Here is a 23,320-nt window from a genome sequence, read left to right as displayed (position 1 = left end):
TGGTACCTGAAGAATTCAACCTCACCTAGTTTATATTATAATCAGGAAAAGAAAACTTGGAACTAATGAGCAATCTCAGACAACTCAGATTATAGAACATTTGGTTTTAAATGTTTGACTTGTACTATTTAAAAATGCTCTTGAAAGACAAAGAGCAAGAAAGGAGACATCCCAGCTAAGCACACTGCATAATCCTGGACTAGATCCTCTACAAGAAAATAAAATGCTGAAAGAGAACATTTTCTTAGGTGGCAAAGTTGAAATATTGAAATTATATCAGTGTTAGATTCTCTGAGTTTCATAACCATCCTATTAGAGAATATCCTTGTTCTTTGGAAATATGCACTAAATATAAAGGACAGAATCTGTGTAGTTTCCAATAAAATGATTGAGAAAGAAAGAGCACTTATATAAAGTGAGGGCAGGGGGGATGATGGAAATGGGTGAGAGGATGTGAGAACTCTCTGTACTATGCCTGTAACTTTTCTCTTAGTTTGAAATTACTTTAGAAATTGTTGGGCGGGGCTAAATAGCATAATGATTATGCAAACATACTCTTATACCATCAAGTCCCAGGTCCAATCCCCTGCACCACCATAAGCCAGAGCTGAGCAGTGCTCTGGTTAAAAAAATATAAAAAGTATAAATAAAAAATAAAATAAAATAATAAATTGTTAAGGTAGCCCAGGAGTTGAAGTAGTGAACAAAGTGTTGGATTTGTAGGCATGAAGTCCTGAGTGTAGTCCCTGGTATCACATATGCGAGAATGATGCTCTGTCCTGCTTCTCCTTCATAAATAAATAAATAGATAAATATTTTAATAGTTAAAAGAAAAGAATGCATATAACTGGATACCCATCAAAATTTTCTAGCAAGAAGGTAGCTTGTTTAAGGAATAACTCCATCTAGGCCCAGAAGAAGCATGATATGTAATGTTTTTTTTGTTTTTTTTTAATATTTATTTTATTTATTTATTCCCTTTTGTTGCCCTTATTGTTTTATTGTTGTTGTTGTTGTTGGATAGGACAGAGAGAAATGGAGAGAGGAGGGGAAGACAGAGATGAGGAGAGAAAGATAGACACCTGCAGACCTGCTTCACCGCCTGTGAAGCGACTCCCCTGCAGGTGGGGAGCTGGGGTTCGAACCGGGATCCTTATGCCGGTCCTTGTGCTTTGCGCCACCTGCGCTTAGCCCGCTGCACTACAGCCCGACTCCTGATATGTAATGTTTAAGGATCTCTTGCCCCTGATGAGTGAGGAGGGTTTTGTAGGAACATGGACAGAAAGGTAGGAATATGGAACTCTGAAAAAGGTTTCTGAAGGAATTTGTCAGTCAGCCAAGACATCGGATTTGGAGTTAGCTAAGTGAAGTCATCAAGAGGGGCATTCCTGGCCAAAGAAAGACTGGATGGCATGACTGAAGGTGGAGTCAGGGTCAGTGTGACAAAGACAGAGTTACCAGGTTTAGGGCAGTGAATTCTACTCTTTCACCTAAATTAGTTAATTTTCAGAAGTGACATAACCAGACATATGACTTAAAGGAAAACATTGGGGCCAGACAGTGGCACACCTGGTAGAGTGCATACACTACAGTGTGCAAGTACCCAAGTTCAAGCTCTTGTTCCCCAACTACAGGGGGAAAAGCCTCATAAGTGGTGTAGCAGGGATGCAGGTGTCTCTCTGTCTCTTTCCCTCTCACTATCTTCCCCACCCCTCTTAATTTCTCTGTCTCTATCCAATAATAAATAAATAAAAAGATGGGGCTAGGTGGTGATGCACCTGGTTAAGCACTCACATTACAGTGCACAAGGACCTGGGTTCAAGCCCCTCATCCCCACCTGCAGAGGAGAATGCTTCATGAGTGGTGAAGCAGGGCTATAGGCATCTCTCTCTTTCCCTCTCTACCTTTACCTTCCCTCTTGATTTCTGGCTGTCTCTGTACAATAAAGAAATAAATATAATCAAATTAAAAATAAATAAATGAAGGAAAACCTTAAATTATTTCACACTGCTCCTGAGTCTTGATCTTTCTCAGACAACTCCTACGGTGGATCTCTTTTATTCCAGATAGTGGGATTACTTAGGGACCACTTTCTTGTCATTACCTTTTTGCCTTTAGGCAGCAAATGGACTTTTTACTGCTACTTCTCAGTGTCCTTCCTTTAGTGAATTAGAGTTGAGTCTTTACACGTAGCCTCTTAATATTGTGATTATATTCTTGAGTCATAAACAGCCCAGAGTCATCAGTCGCCTGCCACCCCATCACAGTGCATCTCCATGAATTATTAGAAAGGTGTCCAAGGCCAGGATAAACAGCATGAATCAAGAGGGAGACCTCCTCTTTCCTGCCTATACTGCTGTCACTCAGGGATGATGGTGAGAGGGGATGGAATAAGGGAAGGAGAGAAAGGCCTGCCTGGGCAGGTAATAGAGAGGAAAGGGGAGAGACAAAGAGGAAGCACTGGAGAGAAAGAGGAAACAAATGAAAGAGAGGAAAAGCTTTGCTACTGAAAGAGGTGAGAACCGATGGCTTGTTTTTCACCACCCTTTAGGCTGCCTCTAAACATAGGCAGGATGTTTGAACACATAGGACCGTGTCTTCTTCCCACAGAAGACCTATTGTCATCCTGTAACCTTGGCTAAATTTTCTACATTTCTGAGCACAATTTCTCTCTCTTCTCATTGGCAGAGCTGCCACAGCCCTGTGCACATGCATGATGCTATGCACAAAAGTCTGGGCTATTGAAATACAGGTCCCTTCAAAGGTTTCTTTTTTAAAGTAATGAGCTCAATGCCACTCATCTGATTTAAAAAGTGCATTGATGCTTTCCAATTACTAACTTGTCATCTTGTGCAGACAAGCCATTGCATTAGTGAGCTAAGTATGTCTTCAACATACTAGAATAAATAAATTATCATTGACATTTAGGGATGACAGTTGTAATCACACTTGAGGGCATTGGGGACAAATGCCTTTGATTCTTATGTGGTCTGACTTGGGATTAAAGCCAAAGACCCCCCTACCCTGACTTAATAAATACATTTCTGAAGGCCAACTGTATCTTCCTTCTTACAGCAAACTCAGTGCTGCTATTAGGGCCCTAAGTATTTATGAAAGCTATAGAAATCCTGGAGAATTTAAAAATGTATTGGAAATTCAGAGATCCAAGATTCTCTTTGCATTTTATTAGCATTTATTTTGAGTATTGACTCAGTTGTTTGATTAATCTCTTTTCCTGTATTCTTTGAAATGTCTATAAATAGATTCCACCCCATTGGTTTATTTTGAATGCTGTAAAATGCCAGCATTAGACTAATAGGAGTTGTGATAATTGAATTCAAGGAGCATCTGATTGTGGTTCAAGTGACAGAGCATGAAAAGGAATTAGAGGAGTAATTAGACCAAACTCTTTGTTTTATTTAGCCAGATGGGATATAAATAATATTTAATGGTATGTTAGGATCAGAGTTATCCATTCCTCATTTTACTGAGTACTAATGACTTAATGCTGAACTGGTGCTGGTCAGAATGCAATGACTAATGATTTTTACCATCATGAGTAGCCAATGGAAAACACCTCGATTATTTTTTTTATTTTATTTGTGATTTAAAATTGATTTACAAAATTACATGTCAACAGGAGTATAATTCCATACCATTCCCACTACCAGAGTTCTGAATCCCCAATCTCTTCATTGCAAACCACCACAGCTCTCCTAAGGTTGCAGACATGGGTTAACTGTCATCTCTACAGCTGTCTATTGTCGTATGCTTTACATTGGCTTGTTCTAGCCCTCCCCCTCCAAGAGAATTGGATGAGTCCTGTTAATTTCGCGGGCCTGCTTGGCCCCGCCCCAAGGGACCCTGGGAGAGGGTTCCGGAGTCCGAGAGTTCCTGAGTTCCCCAGTGACAGAGTTCCTGAGTTCCGGAGTTCGAGAGTGCGAGAGTGCGAGAGTTTCTGAGTTCGAGAGTAAGGGAGAGGGTTCTTGAGTTCGAGAGAAAAAGAAAGAGTGCTTGCGCCGCCGCAAAGAGACAGCCGAGTTCTGTTTGGTGATTAGTTTGTCTTAGTTTGTGAATCGTTGTTCCTGAATAAAGAAATACAGCTGCCCTGCCCAGCCGTTGTCTCCGCGTCTCTGTTACCCGCCGTGAAGCTAGCTGGAGCCATCCCGAAATTTTAACAACAGTCTATATTTGTACATAATTGTCCTTTTTTTTTCCAGGTCCCAAGCCACACATAACCCTATTACTACATCCAAATGCCCCTCCCTTTTTCTTCCGCTCATTCCGGGTCCTCATGGAGCTGGAGTTCAGAGCCCTCTTCCCCTCTTCCTCCTATCACTTCTCCCCCCATTGGCAGTATGGATCAAAATTGTTTTGGGGTGCAGAAGGTAGGAGTTCTGGCTTCTGTAGCTGCTTCTCCGCTGGACATGGGAGTGGCAGATCAATCCATACCCCCAGCCTCTTTCTATCTTTCCTTGGATGAGTGGATAGGGGGTAGAGCTCTGGAGAGATGAGGTTCCAGGACATATTGGTGAGGTTGTCTGCCCAGGGAAGTCAATATGGAATAATGGTAGCATCTGCAACTTTATGTCTGGAAGGTGGCAGGATGTAAAGTAAGACAAAATGGTTAATGAACAGAAACCAAAAAGTAAAAAAGAACAAATAAGAATAAAAATCTTAGGGTGGAAGGAAGCTAGGAAGTCCATTTTAGTCATGTTTTTAGAGGCCCATGACTATGGTAGTTTTTGCTTGAGTTTGATAGCTAACATAAAGTTGGATAAAAATATTGTTTGAGAAAATGATGTCAGAGTAGAGAAAAGGGCTAGAAAGTTGGATTGGGGCAGAGAATAGCTCTCATTCTTGAAAAAATTCTGTGAATAAAATTAACTACCTTCATCTGCCCAACCCAGGGCATATATATATATATATTTAGCACCAGAGCCTGTGTAATCGATAAGTTCCTATTGGTCTGAGCTTGCAGCTCATGGTCACAGCTGGGAACATTGCAGGCTGCACTCATTTCAGGACCAGTCTTCCTCGAATGGGAGGGCAGGATACCCCAGCCTCCCTTAGGAGACTGGGAAGTCCCTACCATCACTGCTTTTATGGTGAGGGCAAGGTTCTGGGAAGGCCCACAAGAGGACTTATGATGACGTTCCTGATGGGAGTGACCAGTGGCACTTTATTATTAAAAGATACATATTCATTCTCCAGTGTTGACTATCATAATCCAAGGTCAAAGTGCATAGCTGTCACAATGTCCCATGTATGAAAAGGTCTTTTTAAAAATTTTTTATTTATAAAAAGGAAACATTGACAAACCATAGGATAAGAGGGGTACAGCTTTTCACAGTTCCCACCACCAGACCTCCGTATACCATCCCTTCCTATGATAGCTTTCCTATTCTTTAACCCTCTGGGAGTATGGACCCAAGATCATTGTAGGGTGCAGAAGGTTGAAGGTCTGGCTTCTGTAATTGCTTCCCTGCTAAACAAGGGCATTGGCAGGTCGATCCATACTCCCAGCCTGTCTCTCTCTTTCGAAAGGGTCTTTTTCATCTTCCCATGTATACTTCTATTTACAGATGAGAGGACATGTGCCACAAATAAGGCAATAAAAGCTTGATTCGCTGAAATAGTCAGAACTCTTATTCCTTAGTTCTACTCGCCAAGTATCAAGCAACTGCTGAATTTTGAGAACTTTGTGCCAAATTCTAGGACCACACTGAAAGCAGTGTAGGCAAAACTCCTTATTCCAATAGATTTTACATACTAGTGACAAATTCTGGTTAATTGTATTTTCTGGTGAACTGAATTTTTTTTTAATTTTTAAGAAATCTTTATTTGTTTATTGGTAGAGACAGACAGAAGTCAAAAGGGAAGGGAGTGTTAGAGAGGGAGAGAGACACCTGTAGCACTGCTTCACCACTTGTGAAGTTTTCCCCTTGCAGGTGGGTACTGGGGGGCTCAAACCTGGGTCCTTGCTCATTGTAACATATGCGCTTAACCAGGTGCGCCACCACCTAGCCCTGTGAACTGAAAATTTTAAGCAACCTCATTCACTGGACATCTTCTGCATGCATTTTAAAGGCTTTGTGGCTTTAAGGTAGGGAAAGGTGGTAGCAACAGTTTCCTAAAATACTATCTCAGTGTTCTTAAGAGTTGGGAAAAGTTCAGTTGGATTTAGGATTAAGCTCTTCCCAGGTGGGCCATAAGGATGAATTTTGATTATTTTTGACAAATTTTAATAAGCATATAGTTCTGACTGAATGTATACTAGTCAGGCTTACCGTAAATATATTCTGAAATAATATTCTGTTACTAGCTCTTTTCTTTTCTTCTCCCTTCCCCTCCTTTCCTTTTCTTCCATATCCTTTTATTAGGGGGTTAGTGGTTCACACATTGTTGTTGATCATGGGTACAGTATCTCATCTCCTCTTGATTCTTGTCTGCAAAGCACTCTCACCACGACCCCACCCCACCCCATCCCACCCCACCCTCGGCTTATCCTACTTGTTGTCTTTTCACTTTATTTCAAGGTAGACAGCCTAGAGAAAAGAGAATGCATCCCAGTTGAAGTACTGATGAGTTGTATTTAAGTCCAGATATTGTGAAGTCTTTGAGACGTGGAAGGCTTAGATTCCGTTATCCTCTTAAGGCAGTTTTTAATCTCTTTTCTATTCATGGAATTTTTAGGTGTCATATTCATTAAAATCAAATGGGATATTTTTTAGGAGTTGGGGGAATTTATTTTTGCAGACACTTAATGAGCCTGGAGGATACACACGTGAAAACCAAAATATACACATTTCCCAAGTTGTTACAGCTGGGGGAGGCAACAAAATAAGGAACTAAAGGGGGTCACGTGGTAGCGCAGCAGGTTGAGCACACGGTGCGAAGTGCAAGGACTGGCAGAAGCATCTCGGTTTGAGGCCCTGGCTCGCCACCTGCAGGGGGCGTCACTTCATAGGAGATGAAGCAGGTCTGCAGGTGTCTGTCTTTCTCTTCCCTTCTCTGTCTTTCCACTCTCAGTTTCTCTCTGTCCCATCCAGCAACAATGACAGCAACAACAACAGTAATAATAACAACAATGACAGAGGAATACCAAAGGAGACCACCTTGGACAGCAGCAAGACAGGACTAGAATGACTTCAGGAACCCACCAGATCACTGGTTAGTGCAAACACATGTGGTTCATGGACAGAGAGGAGCCTAGGGAGAGATTAAGTGGCTAGTAACATTCCAGCAGTTTACCAGTTGAGACACCACCTCCAGTCTGCTTCAACAACAAAAAGATGGCTGAAGGGAGGAGAGGACTCCCCTAAAACTGAACAAATGCAACTGTGAGTCTCCATTGCTACTGCCCTCAGAATCTGGAGCAGCAGCAGGGAGGCCCTGTGCTGACACCAGGCGACAGAGAATTAACCAGGAAACTCAGGAGAAGACATGTACCTTGGTGGCCTAGCGGTGGGGCTGTGAAAGCCTCTTTGCATAACCACTGGATTATCTCTGCCCCACCCTGCTTTATCTCTTGGTCAGGAGTCAGTGATTAAGCTAAGAAGCCTACTTATAGTTTAAAAGCCCTCAGGCTCCCATTTCCTACAGGGAAGAAAAAGAACAAAAGAGGCTTTTAAGCCACTGAGCTCCAACTCAGGAATTAAAATAATATTGAAACAACTGTCAATTTCCACAACTGTGATACCTTTAATTACCTTACTTAGACACAAGTCAATCTAGGCAAGAGTGATCAGTAATTTGAAAAGTCCTGAGAGCTGGGCCTCATAACATACCATATAAAATGGTTAAACCAACAAGAAGAAATTTTGGAGAAATGATCCAGGACAAGAGTCCAGCTAAAAGCCCCCCAAAAGCTGAAGCACAAAATAATGAAGTCTACATCCAAACACTAGTTAAGGAAATAATCACAGGAGTGAGTAAAGAGTTTGAAAGAACTGTCATCAGAAATGCAGAAACAATTCAGGTTCCGGATGCCAGCAAGATGATGACCAGACTTCCCTGGACAGACGACCCCATCAATGTGTACTGGAGCTCCGCTTCCCCAGAGCCCCACCCTCCTAGGGAAAGAGAGAGGCAGACTGGGAGTATGGATCGACCAGTCAACACCCATGTTCAGCCGGGAAGCAATTACAGAAGCCAGACCTTCCACCCTCTGCAACCCACAACGACCCTGGATCCATACTCCCAGAGAGATAGAGAATGGGAAGGCTATCGGGAGGGGGTGGGATATGGAGATCGGGTTGTGGGAATTGTGCGGAACTATACTCGTCTTAATTCTGTGGTTTTGTTAATGTCTCCTTTCTTAAATAAAAAAAAAATGCAGAAACAACAAATGAGACCCTGGAAGAAAACACCAATTATCTCAAGCTTATTAGAGAGCTGGAAAGCTGAAATAGCTGAGCTAAGAACACAATTAGCTGAACAAGTATCAGAACAGGGTAACAAAATAGATATACTCCAGAAAACAGTAGAGGGGAGAGAGAATAGAATAAATGAGACTGAAAACAGAATTAGCAAGATCGAGGATGAATTAGAGACAACTAAAAAAAAAGTAAGAGATCTCAAAAATAGATTAAAAGATACTGAAAACAACAACAGAGACCTATGGGATGACTTCAAAAGAAATAATATATGCATTATTGGCTTACCAGAGGACGAAAGAGAAAGAGAGGAAGAAAGCATTCTTCAGGACATAATAGCTGAGAACTTCTCTAGTCTAGACAACATAAAAGACATAAAGGTTCAAGAAACCCAGAGGGTCCCAAACAGAATTAACTCAGACTTAAAGACACCAAGACACATCACATTTAGAATGGAAAGGAATAAGGATAAAGAAAGGATCCTAAAGGCTGCAAGAGGAAAACAAAGAGTCACCTACAGAGGAAAACCCATTAAGATTAGCAGCAGACTTCTCCACATAAACACTACAGGCCAGAAGAGAATGTCAAGATATCTATCGAGTGCTCAATGAGAAAGGCTTTCAACCAAGACTACTGTATCCTGCTAGACTGTCATTCAGACTAGAGGGAGGCATCAAAACCTTCTCAGACAAGCAACAGTTGAAAGAATCAACTATCATCAAGCCTGAAAGAAGTTCTGAAAGGTCTCCTATAAACAGTCAGACCACCATACATAGGCCATCTATCAGAACACTCTAAAAATCTACAAGAATGGCGTTAAAATATCTTCAATCTTTGATATCAATAAATGTCAATGGCCTGAATTCACCTATTAAAAGGAACAGAGTAGGAAGATTTATCAGAAAACAACCCAACAATATGCTGTCTACAGGAAACCCACCTAACTCAACAAGACAAACACAGACTCAAAGTGAAAGGATGGAAAACTATCATACAAGCCAGTGGCCCACAAAAAAAGGGCAGGAACAGCTATTCTCATGTCTGAAATGATAGACTTTAAAATAAATAAAATTTAAAAAGATAAGGATGGACACTACTTAATGCTCAGAGGATCAGTCAATCAAGAGGACTTAACAGTTATTAACATCTATGCACCCAATGAGAAGCCATCTAAATACATCAAACATCTACTGAAAGAGCTATAGCAATATATTAACAGCAACACAGTAATAGTAGGGGACTTCAACACCCCACTCTCTTAACTGGACAGATCATGCAAGCAGAAAAATCAATAAAGACATGAGGGAGCTAAATGAGGAGATAGATAAACTAGAACTATTGGACATTTTCAGAGTCCTTCACCCCAAGAAACTGGAATACACATTTTACTCAAGTCCACATGGGTCATTCTCAAGGACAGACCATATGTTAGGCCACAAAGACAGCATCAGCCAATTCAAGAGCATTGAAATCATCCCAAGCATCTTCTCGGACCACAGTGGAATTCAACTAACACTTAACAATCAACAAAAGATTAGTAATAGTCCCAAAATGTGGAAGCTCAACAGTACACTTCTTAGTAACTACTGGGTCAAAGAGGAAATAAAGGAAGAAATCAAAATGTTTTGAGAGTTCAATGAAAATGAAGACACAAGCTACCAAAATATTTGGGACACAGCTAAGGCAGTACTGAGAGGGAAGTTCATAGCCATACAAGGACACATTGGGAAACAAGAAAAAGCACAAATAAACAGCCTGATTGCACATCGTAAATACCTAGAAGAAGAAGAACAAAGGAACCCTAAAGTAACCAGAAGGACAGAAATCACTAAAGTTAGGGCAGAAATAAATAACATTGAAAATAAGAAAACCATACAAAAGATCAACGAAAGTAAATGTTGGTTCTTTGAAAGAATGAACAAAATCGACAAACCTTTAACTGGACTCACAAAACAAAAAAGGGAGAAGACCCAAATAAATTGGATCATAAATGAAAGAGGAGATATCACAACAGACACCGCAGAAATTCAGCATATCTTGCAAGACTTCTATGAACAACTCTATGCCACCAAGCTAGAAAACCTGGAAGAAATGGACAATTTCCTAGATACCTATGAACTTCCAAAATTAAGTAAAGAGGAAGTATATAACATGAACAGGCCCACCACAGCTAATGAAATTGAAAGTTATCAAAAACCTTCCCAAGAATAAAAGTCCTGGACTAGATGGTTTTACGAGTGAATTCTACAAAACCTTCAAAGAAGAACTAGTACCTTTACTTTTAAAAGTTTTCCAGAAGATTGAAGACACTGGAATACTCCCTCCCAGCTTGTTTGAAGCTAACATCACTTTGATAACAAAAGCAGACAGGGACATAACCAGAAAAGAAAACTACAGATCAATATCTCTGATGAACATAGATGCTAAAATACTGAACAAAATTCTAGCCAGCCAGATACAACAGTATATTAAAAAGATTGTTCATCATGACCAAGCGGGGTTTATCCCAGGCATGCAAGGTTAGTTTAATATACGTAAATTAATCAACCTTCTTCTTCTTCTAGCGTTTGCCCTTCTTCCGTAGCCAGTCAACAGCGTCAGGTTGAGCCTGATGTAAAGTTTCGAGACCTCCTTTGAATCTGGAGAGGTGGCAGTTGTTGACTATGTGGGTCATAGTCTGTCTGTAGCCGCAGGGGCAGTTCGGGTCGTCTCTGGCTCCCCAGCGGTGGATCATAGTGGCACACCGGCCATGGCCTGTTCGATAGCGACTGAGGAGGGCCCAGTCATAACGTGCCAGGTCAAAGCCGGGTTGATGCTTGCAGGGGTCTGTGATGAGGTGTTTGTTCTTTACCTCAGCTGACTGCCAACTCTGTTTCCAAGAGTCTGGGACAGAGAAGTTCAGTGTAGGTGTAGGGGACCAGATTGGGTGACGAGACGTCAAGCGTTGGACAGGGTGGGCGAAGATATCCGCGTATATTGGCAGGTCCGGTGGAGCGTAGACGTGGGAAATGAACTTAGATGATGGCCACATCCCGACGAATATCTGGCGGGGCGATGTTGCTAAGAACTGGCAGCCATGGAACCGGGGTGGAACGGATGGTTCCAGAAATTATCCTCATGGAGGAATATAATTTGGAATCGACCAAGTGGACATGGGGGCTACGGAACCATAATGGGGCACAGTATTCTGCAGTGGAATAGCATAATGCCAGAGATGATGATCAACGTGATCAACCACATCAACAAAAGCAAGACCAAAAACCACATGGTCATATCAATAGATGCAGAGAAAACCTTCGACAAAATACAACATCCCTTTATGATCAAAACACTACAAAGAATGGGAATAGATGGAAAATACCTAAAGTAGCAAACCTACAGCCAACATCATATTCAATGGACAGAAGCTGAAAGCATTTCCCTTCAGACCAGGTACTAGACAGGGATGCCCACTATCACCATTACTATTTAACATAGTGTTAGAAGTTCTTGCCATAGCAGTCAGGTAGGAGCAAGGAATTAAAGGCATACAGATTGGAAGAGAAGAAGTCAAACTCTCCCTATTTGCAGATGACATGATAGTATACATAGGAAAACCTAAGGAATCCAGCAAAAAGCTTTTGGAAATCATCAGGCAATATAGTAAGGTGTCAGGTTACAAAATTAACATTCAAAAGTCAGTGGCATTCCTCTGTGCAAACACTAAGTTAGAAGAAGTTGAAATCCAGAAATCAATTCCTTTTACTATAGCAACAATAACAATAAAATAGCTAGGAATAAACCTAAGCAAAGAAGTGAAAGACTTGTATATGGAAAATTATGAGTCACTACTCAAGGAAACTGAAAAAGACACAAAGAAGTGGAAAGACATTCCATGTTCTTGGGTTGGAAGAATTCACATCATCAAAATGAATATACTACCCAGAGACATCTACAAATTTAATGCTATCCCCATCAAGATCCCAAGCACATTTTTTAGGAGAACAGAACAAATGCTACAAATGTTTACCTGGAACCAGAAAAGACCTAGAATTGCCAAAACAATCTTGAAAAGAAAGAACAGAAGTGGAGGCATCACACTCCCAGATCTCAAATTATATTATAAGGCTGTTGTCATCAAAACTGCTTGGTACTGGAATATAGACACAATGACCAATGGAATAGAATTGAGATCCCAGAAGTAAGCCCCCACACCTATGGACATCTAATCTTTGACAAAGGTGCCCAGACTATTAAATGCCGAAAGCAGAGTCTCTTCAACAAATGGTTTTGAAAAAAATGGGTTGAAACATGCAGAAGAATGAAAAAGTAAATTCCAAGTGGATCAAGGACTTGGATGTTAGACCAGAAACTATCAGATACTTAGAGGAAAATATTGGCAGAACTCATTTCCGCATAAATTTTAAAGACATCTTCAATGAAATGAATCCAGTTACAAAGAAGGCTAAGACAAACATAAACCTATGGGACTACTTCAAATTAAAAAGTTTCTGCACAGCAAAAGAAACCACTACCCAATAACAGCAATGACAATGATAAGCAACAAGGATAATAAAGGGGAAAAAATAGCCTTCAGGAGCAGTGGATTCATAGTGCAGGCACCAAGCCCCAGCAATATCCCTGGAGGCAAAAAAAAAAAAAAAAAAAGGAGATACACAGTAGATGATTAAAAACAAAACAGTAATAGATGACTCGTATAAAGCAAAGAGAGACCTTTTCCTTCTGGTGGTATAATCTTGAACTTCAGTAACTTGGGAGAGAGGCAGACCCTCAGCTTATTAATAAGGAGTTCTGAATTTCTGGACTCAGAAATTTCAACTAAGATGGCAATAATCAAAAGGAAATTTTAGTTTTTTATGTTGTATATAGATGATAATATAAATTGTTGGGTGTCTACCATATATAGAACATTTATTGTGTGCCAGGTACCATATGGACATTTTACTTGTATCATATACTCTTTTCATATTATTTAACAGGGCAGAGAGGAATTTAGAGAAGAGGGGAAGATAGAGAAAGAGACAGACAGATAACTTCTTGCTTTACCACTTGTGAAGCTCTCCCACCCCCACCCTGTACGTGGCAGCAGGAGATGGGACCCAGTCCTTGCACACGGTAATACGTGTGCTCCACCGCGTGGCTTTCTGTATCCATAGTAAAGCAGATGCTGCCAGCTCTGTTTAATAGATGAGGAAACTGTGGTCCAGAATTGAGTGACATGAGTAAGATCACACAACTAAGAAGCAGTAAAGTTGGGATTCAGACTAGGATACCAGTGCCTCCAACATCAGTCTCTTAGTCACACGTTCTGCCTTTTCTCATACCACTGAAGTCACTAACTCAGTTCCTCCAGAGGTAGCTTGATCTGTCTTACAGAGATTCCTCCATACTTGCAAGGACATGCATTCTCCATGGGAAGTTGGACTGTCTCCCCAGTTAATGTTATTTGATTTACAATTTACTTTACTACAACCACTCTGTCATGTCTCTAAGTAGCCTCCGTGCCACTGTAACTTCAAATATAAGGTCCAGATCAAAACTTGACTTGCTGTATGACCCACAAGCCATGTTAAAGCCTTCTTTCTCATTTCCTGTGCTTGACAGCACTTTGGAAATAGGATTAGGATGAACAGCAGTAATATTAATACTTCTGGCTAAACCTGAGTGAGTAGTGGCCCATGGTTGAAAGGGGAGAGGTTCCATAGATTATCTAAGGAAGTCAGGTGCTATTTCACTTATCTGAGAAAGAAGAGGAAAAAAGAAGGACAACTATTGGAAGATTTCACTAGTAAGTGGAATATAGAGACTTGAGGGGGCTGGGCATTGGCGCACCCAGTTAAGCACACATAGCACAAAGCACAAGGATCTGGGTTCAAGCCCCCACTCCCCACCTGCAGTGGGGACACTTCACAAGCTGGGAAGCAGGTCTTCAGATGTCTCTCTTTCTCTCTGCCTCTGTATCACCCTTCCCTCTCAATTTCTCTCTGTTCAATCCAATAAAATGAAAAAAAATAGCCACTGGGAGCAGTGGATTTGTAGTGCTGGCACTGAGCCCCAGCGATAACCCTGGAGGCCAAAGAAAAAAGAGAACTGAAACACATGAACTTAAAGTAAAGAATTTATATATTAAACCTATAACTATGATCTTGGGAGAAATATGGTGGTTACTATTGGGGAGACACAGAACTTTGGTGGTGGAAGCAGTTTGGAATTAAGCCCCTAATATTTTATAATCTTGTAAGTCACACACCCACAAAAGTGTGAAGTGCCCTCATGTGTAGCTTTTGTCCCTAGGAGGTGAGTTTCTAGCTGAAGCAACTCTGTTTTATATGGAGAGGTTGCATTCACCTTTCCTTTTTTAAAAAATTTTATTTATTTATTTATTTATGTGATAGAGACAGCCAGAAATCAAGAGGGAAAAGGGAAGAGGGAGAGAGAGCGAGAGAGACAGAGAGACACCTTCACCACTCACAAGGCTTTCCCCCTGCAGGTGGGGACTGGGGGCTCAAACTCAGGTCCTTGCACATAGCAACATGTGCACTCAACTAGGTGCACCACCACCCAGCCCCACAGTGACCTGAGAGCCTAAATTGCAACACCAGCTCAGTCTATTCTCAGTCTCCAAACATTCCGCAAATGCCCCCTCACTTCAAGACTGCAGTCAACACAGTTGTCTCTGCTTTAGATGACAAACTTGTCCCAGCTGTCCCTGGAGGTCAGTGGCTGGATGAGTAAGTCTTGAAACTTGCTAGATGCATCTCAGAATTGCACATGCCTGTTTGATTGGACAGTGCCCAGTCTGGGCCTTAAGACTTAGCCTCACAGGGTCTATGGTGACTATTTTTCTGACTTATATTTCCTTTTTCAGCAAATGAGAAGATTGAAGACATCAATGGCTGTCCAAAGAATAGATCACAAATGGTAAGTGGCACATGGGTTGTGAGTTTTGTGCTATGCTAGAAAACCCTGCTTCTAGATGGTATTGGTCATCCTAAAAGCTTCCCACCAAAAACCTTCCTTTAGGGGCTTATATTAAGAACCCAACAGCCATTCCCTAGCAGCCATGCTCTACTTCTCTGACACTTGGCACTTACAGAAACATGGCTGTGGCTTTTACGTAAATGGTGAGACAGCACTAATGAAATACAGTCCTTGCAGAACTGTTGTAAATATAAACTTGTTTAGAACTTGGATTGTTGTGATTCATTTGGCTTCCTCACAGACAGCAATGTCTGTGTCGGGTGCCAAGACATAGAAGAGGTAGGGTACCTTACCACTTAGAAACTGGGACATGTGGCGTGACTGTCTTTAAAGGTCATAAAGATGTGGAATCAGAACCGTGACAGGAAATTTGAAAGGTGTAGTCATAGCTAGACCACTATTAGCATAGTAGCATGTAATAGTCTCTCTGGTGGTGTATTTGTGCTCTGATATTATAGCTTCATGAAAATGGGGAAAATAATCTTTTAAAATCTTTTCTAGTAGTCTTGCATGTAATCCTTGAATTATAATTCATGATCACTATTAATTCAGAACAGATTACACTGTGATACTCTGAATGCTTCATTTTTTACCTTCAAAATGGCTTTCAAACATGAATATTTACATAGAGAATGTATATTATCAGAATCTCTTAATATAACACTAATGCCTATTTAAAATAAGAAGGTGGCAAGTGAAGGACATTTTTTTCTGAATAATTTGTCTCCAGAAACCTGAAAAAAAGAGAAAGAAGAAGAATGTTTTCCCAAATCCCACCCCACTCCCTTGGGGTGGGCACAATTTGACCATCAGAGTGACTGTCATTCCTTAAGCTTGCTATTTAATTTTCTGTGTTTTGTTAACCCAGTGAGTTGGATGAATACACAGCTTTTTCACTTAGTGTTTCCCACACAAAAAACTGCTTTTTAAATTATAGTGAGGAAATTGTTTTGTGTATATTAACTTCACTTTTCAGCTCACTTTCTACAGCAAGTTTCTATCTTTTGTTGTTCCAGTGGACATTTTGTTTCTTTTCACTTGATCCAGAGAGAACTACTTTTCACACAGGAAAGTCCCTATGCAGACATCTCATGGCAGCTTTGGCTTTTGGAAAAGATTGGTTACTATTTTTTCTAATGCTGCTGCAGCTGTCCAGTATATTAATAATTGAGAAAATTTGGAAGATAGAAGACTTAATTTTAGTGTAAGCATTTTATGTATGCAGTCATATCTTCACATGAAAGAGATGCAGTATTTCCCCCTGGGATAGATGTCAGTGCATTTGTCCCAGCCCATTATAATGCATGTGGAGAACTGACATTTGAATGCAGTGAACTTTTCATTTGAGGCGTTTTTATTTTCTGCACCTTCTGTGTGGAGATGTCCTTCTGTTGGAGATAACCTTTGTTCTTAAAATCCACTTTCAAGTTTGTAATACAATATCTGCAGAGTCTTCCATGCAAAGTTGGTTTTATTTGCAAGCATGTTATCTATAAATGCTACAGTAGTACCAATAAATATAATTTTGTGTTTTCTTCACAACTCTTACTTTTGGAAGTATCGTGGAGTCTTCATCTGTGGACTATGTTGTTTTAGAAGTCAGGAATATAAAATTCTTTAGTTTTCTGTGATAATTAGTTTCAGATTAGGGGTGGGGAGACAGACAGGGATTGATGGTAAATGGAGAAAAAAATAGTTCAGCACACAGGGTGTGAGCCCAGGAAAATGGAATAACCTCCATCACTGATTCATTCTGTAGAAAATGGGAAAGTGATAAAGGTTGCCAGGGCTGTGGGCCTTCCCCCTACATCATAGAACAATGACAAATCCATAAAGCAGAACTCACCTGCAGTTCACAGGAGATGTTTCTTATAGTTAAGCATGAGTGTTGTTATGGCTAATAGAAGGGTGTGTGTGTGTGCGTGTGTGTGTGTGTGTGTGTGTGTGTGTATTATTATGGCTAGTAGAAGGGTGTGTGTGTGTGTGTGCCAGACAGACAAAGACTAACCAACCACATAGAGTTAGTTTTTCTACTCATGAAAATTATAATTTGGGGATATGGCACAATGGATGAACCATCATTTCTACATTTTCAGATTAACTTCCCAGTGACACTTTATTCAAGGTTGCCAGTGATAAGAATGTTGTTATTTGCTGAATAGTTCCTGTGTAGGGAGACCGTAGGAGAGTGTATGAGAAATATTGTATTATTGGCAAAGGAAGATGGCACATAACTGGGAACATGTACCTCTTGGGAAGATGACTGTGACTCCCCCAGAAAATAATCATCCTGAACTTAGTGCTCACTCGCTAAGGACACAGAGCATCTTCAGGAGCCTTTAATAATGCAGTCAGGGAGTTAGGCAGTAGCACAGCGGGTTAAGTGCACGTGGCGCAAAGCACAAGGACCAGTGTAAGGATCCCAGTTTGAGCCCCCAGCTCCCCACCTGCAGGGGAGTTGTTTTGCAGGCTGTGAAGCAGGTCTGCAGGTGTCTGTCTTTCTCTCCCCCCTCTGTCTTCCCCTCCTCTCTCCATTTCTCACTGTCCTATCCAACAATGATGACATCAATAACAATAATAATAACTACAACAATAAAACAACAAAGGCAACAAAAGGGAATAAATAAATATAAAGAAAATAATTCATTCAAAGGAAAACAGAGCAAGAGTACTATTGATTCCATTCAGTGGGTATTGACATGATTTCATGGAGAAGAGAAATGAACCCTGGAAGTGAAGACACCTCTTCTCCCACCCGTGTACTTACTCTCCTGACCCAATAGGCTTCCAGGAGCTCCATTCTCTGCTCTCACTCCTGCTCTCTAGACTCTGTTTCAAGTCCTGCTCTCTCCCTAGAGGATGGAAAAGCAGACACTAGTGGAACTATGGACTAGAGACTGCCAGTGACAGTCAAGTACAGATATGGACTTCATAGATGCTTCTGGTCTGTCACTACACAATCAGAGCCCTGGCTGGTGCCAGACACTGTGCTAGTTCAGGTGATTACACAACTGGACAGACAGGATTCCTTTCTCCTGTAACTCTGCGATGAGTGGGCAGGAGACTGCAGAACAATAGCAACAGAACAGTTCACCTGCACCCACAGACATTGGGAAGCCCATCCCAGATTGAGGCAAGGGGAAGTTTAAGAATAACTTCTTAGGGATGAGTTTGGAAAGGTGAGAAGGTTCACCATAGGAGCATGGGGGGTGGAGGAAGAGTTCCGTTTCTGAAGAGTCTGTTTACTTGAGGACACCATAGATCCTTCAGAGGGAAGTTTTACAACATGCTTAGTGGACCTGCTAAAGTGCTGTAAGTTGTGTCTAATCTTCAGAAACTTCTGATCTCTCAGAAGTTCTAGCCCTCTCTCTGTTGTGTCTGAGGAGAAGGGTGGAGCAGGGAAGAAGCTTGAGTATGAACAAAGTTTCCTTTTTTTTTTTTTTTTGTTTCCAGGGTTATTGCTGGGGCTCAATGCCTACACTTTGAATCCACTACTTCTGGAGGCCATTTTTCCATTTTGTTGCCCTTGTTGCTGTTATAGGACAGCGAGAAATCGAGAGGGGGGGGAGGACAGAGGGGGAGAGAAAGATAGACACCTGCAGACCTGCTTTACCACTTGTGAAGCAACCCCCCTGCAGATGGGGAGCCGGGGACTTAAACCAGGATTCTTACTCTGGTCCTTGCTCTTGGTGCCATGTGCGCTTAATCCGCTGTGCTACTGCCCACCTCCCCCCACTCCCAGCAAAGTTTCCTAAGGGAAAATACCCATGATCATCAGTTCTTATGAACAGGAAGGAGCTCAACTATGGCATCTGAAAAAAATGAAATCACTACCTGAGGGTACAGTATGGCTAATCTCTTTAACATCAGCACCAAATGCATCCATGCAGTGCATTGTGGCTTGCACGTGCTTTAACACTCATGCATCAGTCCTCCCATTCTCCTGAATCTGCTGTGGGCATCATAGCATGCCTCACTTTGGACTTTGGGATGACGAGGGATTTTGTCGGCTGGTAGAAATCTGTGCCCAGGGAGAGGCAGAATCAGGACCACCAGTATCTCTTGAAACTCTGACTTGGCCTTTAGAAAGTGAAACATTGGCAGGTGGGGGAGACAGCATAATGGTTATGCAAACAGACTCTCATGCCTGAGGCTCCAGAATCCCAGGTTTAATCCCCCACACCACCATAAACCAGAGCTGAGCAGTGCTGTGGTGTTTCTCTCTGTCTCTCTCTGTCTCTCCCTCTGCATCTCTCTCAAAAATAAAATAAATAAAAAGAAAGAGAGAAAGGAAGTGAAACAGTGACTATTGCCCAAACAGGGAGGCACATCACTGATGCCCCTTTCCCCAGCAAGTCTGACCTCAGACTTGTGTTTAAGGAGTGTTTTGCACGGTTTCAGTCTGACATAGATGCTTTGGGGGGGGGGGGGCACAAATCCTTAGAGACAGAGCTGTAGAAACAACCCCTGCCCCAAACCAATCATTCACTTGGACATTAAATAAGTTTTTGTAAGTGCGTCAGAGCTGGTTAAAATGTTGGTCTGTTTAGAATTACCATGGCAACATAAGGGCATCTTTTTTTGATTTTCAAGTGGTGTGTTCAGGAGAGTTATGTGTTAGTTTGGAAGAAGCAGCACGGCTTGGAGTTCTGCCAGTGAGTGCTGGGGCAGCCGTTGCTTTGCGCCTTGAAGTTGAACCCACTTTACTGCAACACATTGGATCATTTTGAGCCTGGGATGGTCATCACAGGAAGAAGTTTTCTTTTAAATCTATTTCATTTTAACCAACTTGATTTTCTGTTGTTGAGTAGGGACAGTGCACAGTTAGCAAGGCAGACTTGTTCTTTGAACAGAAAGGCCCAGGCCTGTCTTCCCCTCTGGCAGGATGATCATCTTAGCTCTGAGCTCATCTGGGCACTCCCAGCACTGCCTCCTATCTGCTTTCAGGGAACTCTGCCTTTGTCCTTTCAGTGCGTCTAGATTGAGGGTTAGCCTGGGCCTGGGAACCAGACAAACCAAGTTTGCATTCTTTTTCTTAAGTTCCTTTTCACTTTTTGAAGCCTCCATTTCCTGCTCGATTGTTCAAATATAGTTGATAGTAATATGGCTTTATAAAATTTTTGTGAGAACTAATGTTCAATAAATGTGATAATAATGGATAATGATAATTGCAGTGATGAAGTGCAGTTGAGGCCCACAGATTATCATGTGCCAGTGCTACTCGGAGTGTTTTACAAATACTCTCTTAGTATATCCTCCCAGTGGCCCTTTGAGGTGGATCATATTGCCTTCTTGCTCTGAGCCTAATACATGGCAGTTTCTATGAGCATAATTTGATTCGTGTTTTAGTATTCCTTCATGTGTTTGGGAGACCCTCTGGAAAGCTGAGAAATGCTGCCAGCTCTCTTCTCTGCAGATAGCTCAGACCCCAGAACTTGACATACAGCCTAACCAGATCATGGAACCCAGAGACCAGCCTACATATCCCCAGAGACTCCACAGACTTGTAATTAAGCGCCCTTGCTGTTTAGGGCACAGTTCTTTTCCCCCTCCATCCTTTTAGGGGCCCTGTACAAAACTCCTGAGATCCTAAGACAGTAGGACTTTGCATTTAGACACAGACAAAGACAGGGCAATGATTTTCAAGCTTCTATTTTATCCTCAGGACTTTTCTTTATTTCCCAAATGAAACTTTATGTGGAGCTCTGCATGTAAAAGTGATAAAGATGATATTGCTGCTATAAAAACGACTAGGGGTTGGGTGGGCAGTGTCACACCTGGTTGAGTACACACATTACAGTGTGCAAGAAACTGGGTTTGAGCCCCCCACACCATCCCCACCTGCAGGGGAGACACTTTACAAGTGGTGAAGCAGTGCTGCAAGTGGCTTTCTCTCTCTCTCTTGCTCACTCCTTTTCTATCTCCCATTTTCCCCTCAATTTCTCTGTCTCTATCCAAAACAAATAAAAAATAATAAATAAATGTTTTAAAGGACTAGGAACTGGGGCCAGGCTGTGGCGCAGCTGGTTAAGTGCACACATTACAGTGCACAAGGACCTGGTTTAAACCTCCAGTCCACACATTACAGTGCACAAAAACCTAGGTTCAAACCTCCACTTCTCACCTGCAGGGAGGAAGCTTCACTAGTGGTGAACCAAGGCTGTAGATGTCTGTCTCTTTCCCTCTCTATCTCCCCTCTCCACTCAATTTCTCTCTGTCTCTGTCTAGTAATAAATAAATAAAAATATTTTTTTTAAAAAAAGACTAGGAACCCGGGTAAGAACCATCTTATTCTCTTCCCTGCAAACTCCCACTTCCCCTCCCACACTTGCTGTCTGTCACAAACATTTCTGAAGTCCCCTTTCTGAAGTCAGGATCCTGGGAAGACATAGTATATAGAAACCAAGGGACTGAGAACTAGGTATCAGGTTTTGCTTCTGCTCTTGGATCCAGTCCTCTCATCACTGGTCATTCTAAATGTCTTTTAAAAATTTTTTTCTATATTTATTTATATTTATTTTTCCATTTTGTTGCTCTTTTTATTGTTGTTGTAGTTATTATTGATTGTTGATGCCGTTGTTGTTGGATAGGACAGAGAGAAATGGAGAGAGATGGGGAAGACAGAGGGGCAGAGAAAGAGAGACACCTGCAGACCTGCTTCACAGCCTGTGAAGCGACTTCCCTGCAGTTGGGGAGCTGGGGGCTGGAACCGGGATCCTTATGCTGGTCCTTGTGCTTTGCGCCACGTGCACTTAACCTGCTGCGCTACCACCCAACTCCCTCTAAATGTCTTCTATGAACAGAGACAGTTGAATGATCTCTTTTCACCTCTGATCTCTGAGTGTAGAAATCCTCCTGGTTAAGAGCCTGGCTCTGAAGATGGACTATGAACTGGGGATGTTCCTTAAGTTCTTTGGAGACTAGTTTCTGTAAGGGATAGTGATAGTCCCTGTCTCCCAGGATGATTTTAAGACATAACATGGTTGTCATCTGTGTAGAGTGCTTACCCAGTGCTGGGCACAAAATAAGCACGCAAATGTTAGCTCTTAGAATGATAGTTATCTTTCAAGTTACTTCTGTCTTTTTAAAGAAATAGACATTTTCATAAGTGGTGAAGTGTGTGCTAGACAGTTACCCTGCATAATCTGCTTGGCCCCTCGGCACTTCTATTTCCTCTGTTGGGAATTCAGGAAATCACCTCTCACAGGACCGTGGTAAGGTTTCAGTGAGAGAGATACTGAGCTCTCACCATGTGCTGGATGTGCCTTCAGAGCTCCACCTAATTATTACTGTTGTTCCTCAAAGTGGATTAACAAGTACACATCACTGTTGTTTGGTTTTCCAAGGTTACTTGTGCCCCATATTCCTCACCTAGGAGGAGGCAGAGTTTGAGATTGGATCCAGAGGTGCACAGTTTGAGAGCCTGTGAGACCTTATGTGACAAACGAGGTATAAACACCTCTCATTCTCACCTACCCCTGTTCTCCTTCTTTCAGTTGTGGCTATAGCAGAAGCAGTTGGGCTTAACATGGAGTCAGCTAGGAGGGCCCATGGTGACTTCTTGGTAGAAACTCAAGCACTGTAAGGGGGAGCTTTATGGGAAGCTGTAAGGTAGCCTCTCCAGATGGCTTGGCAGAGCCCTGGTACCAGGTACATCCAACCTGCTTTCCAAAGAGCTTGCTGGGCCAGGAGAAGGCCTTTTGCAGTGAGATCCAATTTCCAGACCCGGTGACCTTAGGGCCTCCTGACAGCTGCCAGAAAGCTACCACATGCCTGGGGAGTGTCTGCGATCCTTAGGCAGCTGGGCTGCCTCTTCTCTGGGTCCTTGGAGCCTATTTTTACACAACCCTAAGGGAACACACATATTACAGACCAAGAAAGAATGAAGCAATGTGCATGGCCCACGTAGAATTTAAACAAAGTAGAGAAAGCAGGGCCACAGTCAGGTAGCATCCGTTACC

At 41.9% G+C, this 23,320-nt stretch overlaps 1 protein-coding gene across 13 annotated transcripts in view; it reads left to right on the top strand.

Moving 5' to 3' along the window:
• The window catches only part of NAV2 (neuron navigator 2), a 762,517-nt gene that overhangs the window by 455,743 nt on the left and 283,454 nt on the right, over positions 1-23,320 (top strand). For all 13 annotated transcript variants that reach the window (XR_009545656.1, XM_060177031.1, XM_060177025.1 and 10 more), the window contains one exon: positions 15,247-15,299. Coding sequence is in view for 12 of the 13 variants with exons in the window: in XM_060177031.1 (XP_060033014.1) it covers positions 15,247-15,299 (53 nt within the window). In the remaining variant the exon portion in view is untranslated. The remainder of the gene's footprint in view (positions 1-15,246; positions 15,300-23,320) is intronic.

Source organism: Erinaceus europaeus, chromosome 17, assembly GCF_950295315.1.
Source record: "Erinaceus europaeus chromosome 17, mEriEur2.1, whole genome shotgun sequence".
Lineage (NCBI taxonomy): Eukaryota > Metazoa > Chordata > Mammalia > Eulipotyphla > Erinaceidae > Erinaceus > Erinaceus europaeus.
This window is presented reverse-complemented; position numbering and strand designations above follow the sequence as displayed.